General features: G+C 47.5%; 1 protein-coding gene across 1 annotated transcript in view; it reads right to left on the minus strand.

The window, feature by feature from the left end:
• Positions 1-6: 6 nt before the first annotated feature.
• Positions 7-12,861, minus strand: part of LOC119098476 (putative carbonic anhydrase 3) — a 36,159-nt gene continuing 23,304 nt past the window's right edge. Inside the window, exons 6-7 of the mRNA XM_037221399.1 lie at positions 4,851-5,078; positions 7-2,938 (exon numbers count right to left, since the gene is read on the minus strand). Of these exons, the coding sequence (XP_037077294.1) occupies positions 2,681-2,938; positions 4,851-5,078 (486 nt within the window). The 3' untranslated portion in view covers positions 7-2,680. The remainder of the gene's footprint in view (positions 2,939-4,850; positions 5,079-12,861) is intronic.

Consider the following 12,861-nt stretch of genomic DNA (forward strand, 5'->3'; position numbering starts at 1 on the left):
ACTACGGGAGGCCAGTACTATTGTCAGTGTTTTAAACCCGACAGCGTTTTAGCCCCTAGCGTTACAGACGAAGGCAAAGGGCAGAATGTTATGTAAGAAATGTCTTAACATGCTCTGGAGGAGCCCAATTTCATTTGAAGCGTTCGACTCCGACAATTCACTCATTATGACCTCTTCTTTGATATAATGCATCCAAGATATGCATCGAAGTAAAATCGCTGACTTGTTTGGCGCACTCCTCGATCCGCATGTGACGTGAGACTTGCATGTATCAATGGTGGTTTGTCGGTGTAACTCCATCCCATCATCCCTCCACGATCTCCGACATCATTTTAGATCCGACGTCCTCAAACTCCCAGTCCAGGCCCGAGTTTCCCACAGTTCCATTACTGCCTTTCTGTCTGGGGAGGAGCCCCAAGTGTCCGCTTCCGCCAGCACTACTAGAGCTTGGCTGTCAAGGGTGGCGGAGTTGGTGCACCGCCACGACTGTGCACAGGTACAGAAAGCTCTGCACCACAGCCAGTGTCTCCCAGCTATATCAGGCATGTTGTCCGCTGCGCCTATGCAATGTGCGACGCCCGTGCAGCGGCGGCCGGGATACTACAGTTCCAGAGGTGTCGACGCGCCGAAGCTTGGCGAGTTTGCGTACAAAGCAGCAGCATCCTGGAACGCCAGGTGTGCAGAGCCGGCCACCGGGGAAAGCAATGCTTGATATCATAGCACTGCACTTGTGATGGTTGTATTGTGCATTTGCCTTGTGTATTGTGTACATGTGTTCATAGTGAGCACCCTGAGAAGCGCCATGTTGTACTTTTACTATGTCAGTTCGTAATACCTTGCCTTGTATTTTGCAGCATCATGCAAACGCATTGACTGAGGTCATAAAAACCACCGCGTGGAAGGATTCACATCAATGATTATGTTCATGACTATGTCATGGCGGTAAAATTGTGCTAAAAGAATGACAAATTACCCTTATTTTTCGCAGGAATTGCACTCCACAGGCTCTCTATACATCACCGTTTGATCTATGTAACTCTGTATCGCATCACAAACGTTCCGGTGGTTTCGCAAGGCTAGGCCATCCAAGGTCAAGCTAGTCCAAACTTCGACATTTGTGGCTTAGGTTGATTTTGTAAAAGTCACGATTTAGGCAAAAACGGCACAGTCTTACGGCCTTCGCAAGGCCGTAAGGCTTTGCGCTCTAAGGCTTTTCTAACCCTGTTCTCGTCATTGGTGTAGGTTGGTTAGTATTTCGCACAGTCAAATGGAACAATGCAATAAACGCTTCCACTCCTTTGAAATGACGTAACCTACAGCGGGTCACATGTGTCGGTATTCGCTGATACACATCTGAGAGAGGTTTTCGAGAACTATTCAATACTACCTTTGACATTTTCATGGCATGCTTAGTTTTTCAGGAATTCAATGTGTCAAACAAAGCGCTAACTTGGCCCATTTAGCCTGATTTTGCATTTCAAAGATCACCTTCACCATTGCTCAAGCATACAATGTTCGAGATAATTCTACATACATGCATATGCAGAACGATCTCGATCATCCGGTAGTATGTTTGGTCAGGTGGGGACTGACCCTCAACCATGTAAAATGTAAAACGTTCACGACGATCCTCAGACATGCTCGCGCCCAGACCAATAATATTATCGATGTAATTGAGCTTGAAAATTGGTATACAATTAAGAACCTTGGCGTAACGCCGGATACCAAACTAACGTTCGCTTCAAATGTATCTGACTTAGTCAGTGGGGCAATTGAGCGCTTGGTCTCCTCATTCAGAACTTGCAAGTCGGCACCAGAAGGATCGGTTTTAAAATATTGTAGCGTGGCCTGGATGGGGGCGGCCAATGCCTACACAGTGCGGGTCGAACGAGTGCAGCATAATTTTCTTATTTGGTTGCTTACTTACACATTCTCCGGCAAACAGCTTCTCCTCCTTACGACAGCCTTCTGTTTCGATTCAAAATCCCATCCCCCATCAGTACGAAGAGTGCTGCACGATCTACTCTTTCCGAGAAACATCTTCCAAGGTAAAGTTGGCTCTAAAATCTTGTTAAACTCTTTCTCTTTGCTTGCGCCGCCTCCATCGACCTGCACCCGAAGTCCGCTCGCTGTACCTCGCGCTTTTTTTTAGAGAGCGGCACTAGCTTGGATATCATTCATGATAGTTTTGACATTTTTAGTTATGTGATCAAGTACGTGTTAACTCTGTAGCATTATCACTTAGCGTTGGGAAATTTCATCTTTAATCTATGTTCATACTACTGTAGGCTGTGTATTCATTGTATCTTAAATTAAACGACTTCACTCGTTAGTGGAGTGCTGCTTTGTTGGCGCTAAAAGAAAATAACATGAACAAGTACCTACCTGATGCAGTTTGACGTCAGTTTGTCAATGCCCCTTTCCTCGTGGCTGTAAGTTGCTTAGTGTCAAGGTCTTAGGGAGGCATCTGATCACCCCCTCTTAGAGCGAAGGTGAAAAAACTCCGGTAGGATGATGGCCAACCGCCGTGCGACGTGCACCAGGGTAAATAGCAAGCTGACAAAATTGACACAAAGAGTTTGAAGTGGCCAGCAGCTGGCGCATATGAGCTCAGCCACTCGCAGCAGCAGCATCACAACATCCTCGAAGTTCTCCAACGCTCCCAGCAGACTGGTGCTGGTCAGCAATCCGCCAGCCTTAGTTTCAGCACCAGCAGCATCAGCATCAGCAGCGACAGCGGCAATGGCAGGGTCGTTGAGCCGGCCAGCGGGCGGCCGGAGCTGCCGGTCTGTTCGACGGTGGTCTGGCCCCGCCATACGCTGCGAGGCACTGCTGCCGGCGCGCTGAGGAACACGGCCCGGTTGTACCGCCGCTGCAGGGGCCGGTAGTTGAAGCCGATCGGTGCTGGGCCACCGCGCAGCGCCCGGAACAGCTCCACCTGCGGCGAGACATGAGTGGACGCTGTGCGGTCACGGGCCTGCAGAGGAGACAAAGGTCGCCAGAACAGACCGCGGTCACGGGCCAGCAGAGAAGACCACGGGTCGCAAGTGAGCAGAACAGACCGCGGTCACGGGTCAGCAGAAGGGAAAAGAGTCACATGTCTGTGGAGCATGCCACAATCACGGGCCTCGTGCTCACTCCAGCCGTCCTCCTCGTCATAAACCTGCGGACCGTGCACAACTGGCGCAGATGCATCTCCACATCCCAGCACAGTGGAAAGTAAATATATGTGAACCTCATATGCCCTACTGCGCGCACAGAAACCGGGATTTGATGAGCTGGATCGAAGTGGGAGCAAGGTTCGTACTGTGTGCCGGCTATGACGTGGCTCATCCAACAAATTTTTAAGAACTTTTCGCTGGAGCTTGCTTGATTCGAGAGGGGCCTATTCTGAAATCGAATCGGCAGATATTACCGTGCAAGGGCTCAAGCACGTCATTATTACGACAAGCGAGCGCAAGATGCTGTCGAGATTCAGTTTGGTCTCGTTACCTGTCATTGAACTTACTTGCGCACTTCATGCTTCAAAAATGTAAGCATTAGTACGTGACGGCCTTGCAGGTGGCAGGTGTGCGAGAAGACATGCCCGCGTCCGCTGCCACGGTTAGCAGTAGTGCATCACGTACAAGGGCATATCAAGGGCGCTGGCATATTCCTGCACCGTGCGGAGCATGGGCAGGCTGCTGATACGTATGGGTGTAAACAAGAGGCGCCTCACCGCGTGCCAAATCTAAACCTCTTTTGCGCAGCACGGCATTCCTGAATATGATCGGCGTGTTAAGGCCGGCGAGCGGGACACCATGGGAAGGCAATGGACCCTATGGCTATGTAGAACATGGGTGTCTGCCGTTATCACACAGAGCAATGAGAAGGAAGCACGGAGTGGTCTTGTCATGAACGTGTCATGGGATGTGCATATTTTAGCCTCACTTCTGTATGACTTTAAGGGACACGGATGTCTGCGAGCGATAACTAGGGTTCTTTCTTCGCCTGCAGTCTCAGGATCTATTCGACTGTCACCGGCTCGTGAAAGGCCTGAAGTAAATTTCCCTGGTCTCATTTACCAGCCTGTGACTTTAAAAATGTCTGGCAATGGTGGAGCGGTCATGAAAAACTGGTAGGGCATATCTATGTATATATATATATGTATATATATATGTATATATATATATATATATATATAATATATATATATATATACTAGGATCATAGTTCGTGCGAAATATGATACTACGTGAGCTCATTGTGCGGTGAGTCCAATTATCGACTTACAGTGTAGCTGAACACGCAACACTTTCCTGTTCTTGATATTTCAGATTTCACCTTCTGCCATGTCCAACGGCCGTTGCCAAATAATTCAGGCGATCAGTGAAGCATCCGACAAGTCTGAGCATATCACCACAGTGTTTATTAAGAAAGGGAAGCTACATATCCTGCACAGCACCAGTCTGCAATGGCAAGGGAAGGGGCGTGCTCTCCGCTTTTCGAAATCTTGCCATGAATCCTGCCGTGATGTTTGAAAGAGTTGAAATTCAGAAAGGATCGGGCCTGGCAGGTTTTTGGAGACTTTCCTTTACTGTTATTTTTGATGGAAGAATATGTTAGCTGAGGTGCCGATTTCCTGGTGCACATGATGCTGTATGTGTGCGAGTGCGAAATACAGACGAGTGTCATTACAGTTGTCAGAAATATATTTGCTGCAGAGTCTTGTGGCTCTCGGGCTCAAACGTAGTGCCTGTGGCCTCGATTTCTTGAACGCGTCGCACATTCTGCGTGAGGACGTGAAAATATGGGACGAGGTTCTCTCAGGATGACCTGGAGACGTCCACTCCTCGGCCAGCAACACCCACCTGCCGCGCGGTGACCTTGAGCGGCTGAAGGAAAATGGTCCAAGTCACGGCCTCCTGGCAGCCGGGTGTGGTCAGCGAACCATCGTAGCGGTAGAAATGGAATGTGTTCCATGGCATGAGCTCCAACAGGCGGGGCGGGTCGGCCACCTCGACAGTGGCGCCGCCAGCGGTGATTCCTCGAAGCGCCGGCTCCAAGCTCCGCAGGGCCCGATTGTTGGTTTCACTCAGCTGAAAAAAACAGGGCTGTGCGAAGGAGGCAGGAAGTTTTCTACCGCGAGCATGGTGCAGCTTACAACGGAATCGCTGAAGTGTGCAGATCTTCGTAACTTTGGGGCAGATAATTTTTTGCTTTGCCTATTTAAAATAGCAAAAAAGCATAGCACCCATCGGGTCAAATTGTTGAAAAACACAACATTTTGCCAGGATGTTGGCCATTTTGTCAGGAGACGACGTTGATTCGTCCGGTAATGTGTGAAGTGGGAAAAGAGAGGACTGTCTTCTACAATGACCTTGCTACTCTCGCTATGCTTTCATGTCATAGTGCAGACCCATACCACATGAATTACGAATCTCGGGCTGCTTTTAAAGCAACAGCAACAACTGTTAAAGCTTTTAAAGCAACCCGAGTTAAAGCAACAGGAGGCGGCAACTAAATTACTAACGTGTCGTGGTAAGTGATCTACAAACGTTGATATCGGCTGATAAGACGCAGCGTTAGACACTCAATATCTTGGAAGTGCTCTTGGTCAGGATAAAGCGCTGATTTCCAACAAACAAATCCATACACGGCAACAATGTTTTAAATGACTCATGGACCACAGTTTTGCTGTTACCCGCAGCTCCCAATAATGTTGAGAGAGACGAGTTTGTTCGGAAGGGTTAAAAAGCCTTGTCTCTAGGGGGATTATTCTGCTCCGCGCATGCCCCTTGGCCATGTCTTATCATAAAATGCCAGAACGGTTCATTCATGTCCTGACAGAAGTCATTCCATAAGACAGCTACAAAATATGATGAGAGTTGAGCATTGCGGTAACTTTCTGTGTTAACAGGCTCCTATTGTGTATAACGGGGCCATATATCATATGTCCAGGGCAAGGGTGGCGGAATAACATAGCGACCAAAACAATTCCAAAATTATCGTTTTTCATCCTTGCCATGGACTGACGTCAGGAATTAGGGTTTAACCCCCAAGGACTGTATGTGGGATGCATCCGTCATTTATATCTACGCAGGTTACCCGCGCACAGAACGCGCTTCTCACACACCGTAGGTGAAACTGACGCATGCACGTGATAACCATGCTTCCGTAGAAGCTGTGCGGCCCGAAAGTTCACATGATCAGGCCATCAGCTAAACGGGTTACTACCGCCTCCCTCCCTCCCCCCCCCCCCCCTCCGTGTGCCCCAGTCCCTAGCTGGACGTCAGGCGGCGACGTCACTTGCGTTCCCAGAAGGCACCCACTCCGGCGCCCGGACGGCGGCGCCAAGCGACGTCACTTCTGCTTCCAGAATGCACCCACTCCGGCACCCTGACGCACTGATAAATTGGAAACGTTTGAGAGAGAACGAGCTATTTATTTTGTGGAGCAGGCGGCCGGCGCAGGCTCCCTCAGGAGCCTGAGAGACCGGGCTAATGTATCGACTCGCCTCGACACGCCCCGAGGCCACGGAAATGTCTGGCCCACTCTTTTCCGGTTTTAGCCAGAGTATGTTGCATCGGAGATCATTTTAACAAAATGTGATCTTGGTCGATTTACGTCGATTAGTACCTAGCCTAAGGGTCATAGCATGATTAGACCTGGTAATGCTCTGTAGCCGGTACACTCGTCTACACAGTGCAGCTCGTTTTATGCACCCTTTTGCCACGGTTCCTGAGGCTGACATCATCCCTTTGAAAACGCACCCTCTGTTTTTGTTTTCTGGTGAGGACGCTTTCGAAAATGGCTTCCCGTCTGTACACATGTCCCACACTTTTGCCGATATGAGTATGGTTATTCGTATGAATGTATATTATTGCTAATGTTCTCCTCCGTAGCCATTCATTGACTTCACATCGCGATCCCGTGATGCAGAATTCTATGCCAGATTTAGATATGCTTACAGCTTGTTCTGAAGCACAAAATCTTACTCGAGGAAGTCTTGAAATGAAAAAACCGACCCCGCCTCATAGCGGTCGATATGGTTGCAAAATAGGGTTTGTACGTAAAAGAGCAAAATTACGATACACCTCGCCTTCGTGAGAGCAGTTAGACACAATGTGCTGTTGCGTTAACATCAACTTCTTACCAACCTAACTCGTTCTCAATCTAATCTGGTCAAGCTTTGATTTATTAGGATTCGATCTGCATTGGTTTCTATCTTGGGGATATTTTTCTAATATTGATCATCTTGTCTTTGCCTATCTAATGGTGGCTTACAAGTACAGTTTGTTGTACTTGTAAGTTTATTAGAAGATACTTCAAAGTCAACTAGGCATTGATGTCACAGAAACGTCAAAGGATTGCCGTTACATTACAGGCCGTTTTCTGCTTATAGTCAAAACAGCAAGGCATTATGTAATTAGGGAAATATTAGAGATTTCACCTATATATTTCATTAGGTATTTAACACGCATTGAATGGTGCATTTAAATATTCAACAAAAATGGCGTCCTTACAAGAAGAACCTCTTGAGGTGTATTACCATGAGCCCCCGTTGGGACTTCGTTTTGAAGGGAGGTCACGTGTTACAATCAGAATTATTTGCGTAATTTGCGAGAAAACCTGCAGTTTGATAGTCCCGCGGGTTGTGCAAGTGTGGGATCACACTTATTTGACATCAGAGTGCGAATCAGGCGCTTGAAACGGGTGTGATCACTGGTGGTGTGTGCTAGTGGCTTGCACCGATCTTGATGCGACGGGGAGTGTGTGCGAGGTTTGTACTTTTGAGAGCGAACACTGTTCTGGTATTCTTTATATCTGATGACTCGGAATAAAATGTGATATATTGGTAGCTGCCTCTATCTTTAGGTTTGCGTTCCAACATGACAAGGCACTGAGTCGGCAAACTGAAAGAAACACCAACACCCATGTTGCAGGGGTGTTCAAAGGTAATTTGTTACTTCATTATAATCTTGAAAATGTTTTGAGCCTATTAGGAGGTACCTGTACCTGCTCCTGCTCCTGGAGGTACTACAGCATGTAATTAAGCCATTACATGTAATTATATCGGCAATTCATTACGAAAGTAGGGACATGGCGCCACAGCTCATTAGTGCACATGCTTGGTATAAGCTCACATGATAATGATTTGCAAAATTGTCTTTCACTTCAGAATTCTGACAGCATAATGCTGTACTGTAATGGATGCACCTAAGACCGTCTTAACAAATTTTGTATGCAGGCAAGCACCGCCTGTGAATCATCATTTTCATAGTGAATGTAACTTGTGTGAGATCCTTGGTGCTGAGAAAGATGGAGAAGTGTTGCTGCTGGTTTATTGGATAGCGCTTACTAATATTTCTATCATGAGCCTTGTGTGCACCGGCAGCTTCACCATTTCCTTGCATTTCGTCCATCTAACCATACCTGCATGCACTTGTTTTGTCTCCAACGTTGTGCAAAGTCAGCAGGTTCGCAGTGTGATTTCACTGCATATAATATTTTCTTCTTATACGTCTGTTATTACTAGTGTGAACGATATTTTTGAGTGAAGCAGCCTGATGGCTGCAGCATGTTGCATGGCTGTGGAAGCAGAAGACGTGTTTGCACCTTGGTCACCTATGTTTTGCTGACTCCCAAGACAGGATGTGCAAGGGATGTCACTTATTGGTTGTGTGCCTTGCTGAAAGTGATTTCTATATTGTATCATGTGTTTTTGTTCAGTGGTATGTCAGATGCGGAGATCGTAAAAGAATGCATGCTTGAGCCATCTTTTCATGATGAAATGTATTATATGAAGTCAGCACCGATTGCAGTACAAAACCCGCATCATTGTTCATTATGTCATACCACAGTACAGCTGTTGAACCGTGCCATTACACAAAGTACTACGTTGGCTGAGTACTCTGTGTCAACCCTATGAGATAACAGCTTATAGTTTATAAATGACTGGTAATAACTGATTTGACAACGCCAAAGAACTATCACCAACGAGAAGAATGTTGCACCACAATGGTTATATCAGGGTTAACCCGTAATTGCATAAATAATCCCAAGCAGGAAAAGCATTCCTGGTAGCTCGACCGTACCATCTTTACCACAGAATTAGCAATGCTTTGGCAATTAATTCATAGCAATGCTACGTATTTATTAATTTTTGCAGACAGCTGCATTTCCAGTCACAAATAACAAAGAAAGTAACTACCGTGCACATCACATGATATCAATGTCAGGACTTCAGCACTGCAGGCAAGGATAAGTCGACAATGTAATATTGACATCAACAGTCCTTGGCAGGTTTCGGTAAGAGATTCATGACGCTATGTGACAGTCTTCACAACATATCATGCTTTGATATTAATAATCCGCCCTAAAAACTTGAGATCGCCACGTTACGTATGTCAAAACAGCCCGCCAAAGCTTCTGTTACTACCGGTACCAAGACAAAAAATCCACAAACAATTAATTCATTATTCCGTCACCCAACACAGCGCCCGCGATGAGAATGGCTGGTAGGCGTCAGCTTTCGTGCGTTTCGAGGTATTTTTTAGGTCTGACTGCCAGATGTTGCCAGGTATTGCTGTCGTCATAAAGCCACTCAATGACGCCATCAAACAATGATGTTATGGAGCACATTTTTGAATTTGTGCTACTTAGATTCGTTTTTGAGCCCTGAAAGCTTACCGATTGTTACAAGTAAGCTTTTCTCATCATATCTGATGTTTATCTTACTATCTTCAAATGCGGAGCATTCCTTTTACGACGTCGGGTAGGGTGTGCCTGCTTGGTGAGTAAAAAATTACGTCTCTTAGCAATGTTTGGGGTTCAGCGACTCCATCAGCATCAAATTCATTTATTGTCGACGCCTCCCACGCCGATCGCCGCGGGTTGAGGTGAAACATTTGTCCGATAGCCAGGCTCCAAACACTCCCCCCGCGCCGGTCGACGCGGGTTGAGGTGAAACATTATTTGTCCGATAGCCAGGCTCCAAACACCTCACCCCGCGCCGGTCGCCGCGGGTTGAGGTGAAACATTTGTCCGATAGCCAGGCTCCAAACACTCCCCCGCGCCGGTCGCCGCGGGTTGAGGTGAAACATTATTTGTCCGATAGCCAGGCTCTTAACACCTCACCCCGCGCCGGTCGCCGCGGGTTGAGGTGAAACATTTGTCCGATAGCCAGGCTCCAAACACCTCACCCCGCGCCGATTGCCGCGGGTTGAGGTGAGACATTTGTCCGATAGCTAGGCTCCAAACACTCCCCCCCACGCCGATCGCCGCGGGGGTCAGGTGAAACATTTGTCCGATAACTAGGCTCCAAACACTCCGTCTCTCGTTCCGACGTCTAGTGAGGCGAGTTTCAACAAGCGACGAGCAGTTGTGCGTGGTTAGCTGCCACTAAGCTGGGTATGTAGACCAGTCCGCGGTAAAAAGCTGTATTTTCTTTGATACACTTTTTGACAGATAGCAATCTAAAAACGGCTGTTGCGTATGATAGTAAGCATGGGTACAAACATCGGCAGCATGTTTGCATGCCTGATCCCTTTTTTCTACGCCACAGAACAAAAAAATGACCACGAGATATCAAGTCGACAGTTTGCCCAAAATCCCTCAAAACTTTGTCGTTGTAGAGAAGATGATATATGACATTAAGACGGATTCAATAAAAACGTTTTCAATGTACGGGCACGAGGGCTTAGCTACACTCCTGCGTAATCTGAGGGTGGCTAATGTTTTGGGTGATCGGTTAGCAGCCAGATGACAAGAGGATTGTTGCATTGGGTTTTCCAAGTTTAGGCTTTCACAGGCCTATTTCAGTGTTATATATGATTCCCACACAGCTCAACTTGTTTCGAGCATAATAGACACCACATGATGTCAGCACCTTACTGCGATTCAAACTGTACTCCAAGGTATTTAGGAAAAGTTCCCAATTTCAAGCGCGTTCAAATTGTTCCCAGGTATTCACTGGATAGTCAGAAAAAATGACCCTAGTCATGCGTTTTACCTTGAAAGTATACCGTTAGGTCAAGAGCGAGCACTATGAAAATACCGCGACCCGAAAAAGAGATGGAAAACAGCACCCCCATCAGCAAATCATCAAGATATGTCCGTCTCCTCGAGTCAAAGCGTTGCACAGGGTATTAATAATGTATGATAGATCTTGGTTGAAGGGCAAAGATCCTTATGCGTTGCTTTATATTCTTGCAGGGCCTCTGACCCAGTGACGTATACTGCGTCTGCTGCTCTCTGCGATTAGAAGAGCTGCATGACAGCGAGCGAGAGGACCGGAATAACACACCTGTGATCTTCCGTTCATGTATGGTAGCCACCTGTGTCTGAGTTGGGGTCCAAATTCTTGCAAAGTTCGACCAGTATCTTTGAGAAGTATTGGATCAACGCGGGACCTCGTACCTGGGTGTGGTATGAAGGTGGTACTTCGTACCTGGGTGACCTATTACATCAGTATGCAGAACAGCGTACAAACCGGTCTCAAGGGCAGCAGTTCTCCTGCAGTAGCATCATGCTATTATGCACATTATCTTCCGCGAGCCCTGCTTCCCGACGGTTACTTCGCACTTTATTTTTCGCGTGCTTACTTCCCCGCTGATAAACGCCACGCACCGCACCGTATTGTATATGGATGTGCGTATATGTCTCAGTCTGTATTGAACAAGTGAATATGTGGAATCACTGTTTTTGTTTTACTTGCCTCTGCCTCCAGGAAACCTTAGCCGGTTCACGTACCGTACTTTACGCTCTCCCTCGCTTTGCACCGAACCCGGTGAGCTGGCATGACGTAGGCATTTGTCTGATCTTCAGCCAAATAAAAATATATCTTTCTTCGCCCGAATGTGACCCATAAGTCGATGTGTCCACGACAAGTCATCGATGTACTCAGATTCTTATCTTGTCATATGACTTATGACGTAATACTTCAATAGTGAATGGGGCGACCCCTGGTGTCGTTCGTCACAAGAGCCTGATAGAAACATGCAGCACGTGATATCCACCTGCCATCTTTGATTGGCGCACCGATTACGGCCGTCTTCGCTATATGCGAAGCCAGCGACCAGTGCTAGCTCGTTGAAGTGCTTCCGTGAAGTGGTTGTCGCAGATCATAGTGTTGAAAATTTTGAACGATTGATTTGAACATGCACAGCACACAGTAAAAGCATGTTTGCAAAAACAGCAGTTCCAGCAATGAAAATTCGGTCCCAAGCATTTCAGTAGAACTAACAGTTCTATGACTGAAATGACAACGCTCAACGCATGCTTGATCTACACCCATCTCGATGTTAAAAGTACGTGAAGAGCTATGAACAAAAAAATGCATTCAGTGTAGCTACTAGCTGTCGATGCCTCACACGATACCCTTCTTTGTCGCAAAAGTATCTAATTTCCTCTTCACTGCCAGAAATCGCAACTAAATACATTATACAGGAAAGTTCGGTGGGAGCTCTGAGCTCAATGTGACCACATCAGTGCACCTTTGCAGCCAAGGCGTCGTACCCCAGCGACGGCGCCATAGCATGCAAATGACGCCGGCAGCTGCGGCATCTGATATCAGCAGCACCCTTGCCGAGGGCCGATCCGATGGCCTCGCGGCTCATGCACATGGATTTGTGGTCTGCAGGGCGCCAGAGGCCCGTGACGACGCTCCAGACTAGACACAACAGGGTCGCGCGCCGAACCGCACGTCCTCGATGCATGATCTGCCCGTGATAATCGGCGCTGGGAGGCGTCGCCCCACACGCTGCGAGCGGCCGTTGCCAGGCGAGGTCTGTCTGAGGCACGGCATCCATTGCGCTCAGGTGCTGTTCAGGCATAGCCAGTGAGGGGTGGTGGGGTTTCGAACCACAAAAATATCATGCA

Source organism: Pollicipes pollicipes, unplaced genomic scaffold, assembly GCF_011947565.3.
Source record: "Pollicipes pollicipes isolate AB1234 unplaced genomic scaffold, Ppol_2.1 Scaffold_4740;HRSCAF=5597_pilon_pilon_pilon, whole genome shotgun sequence".
In the NCBI taxonomy this organism is placed as follows: domain Eukaryota; kingdom Metazoa; phylum Arthropoda; class Thecostraca; order Pollicipedomorpha; family Pollicipedidae; genus Pollicipes; species Pollicipes pollicipes.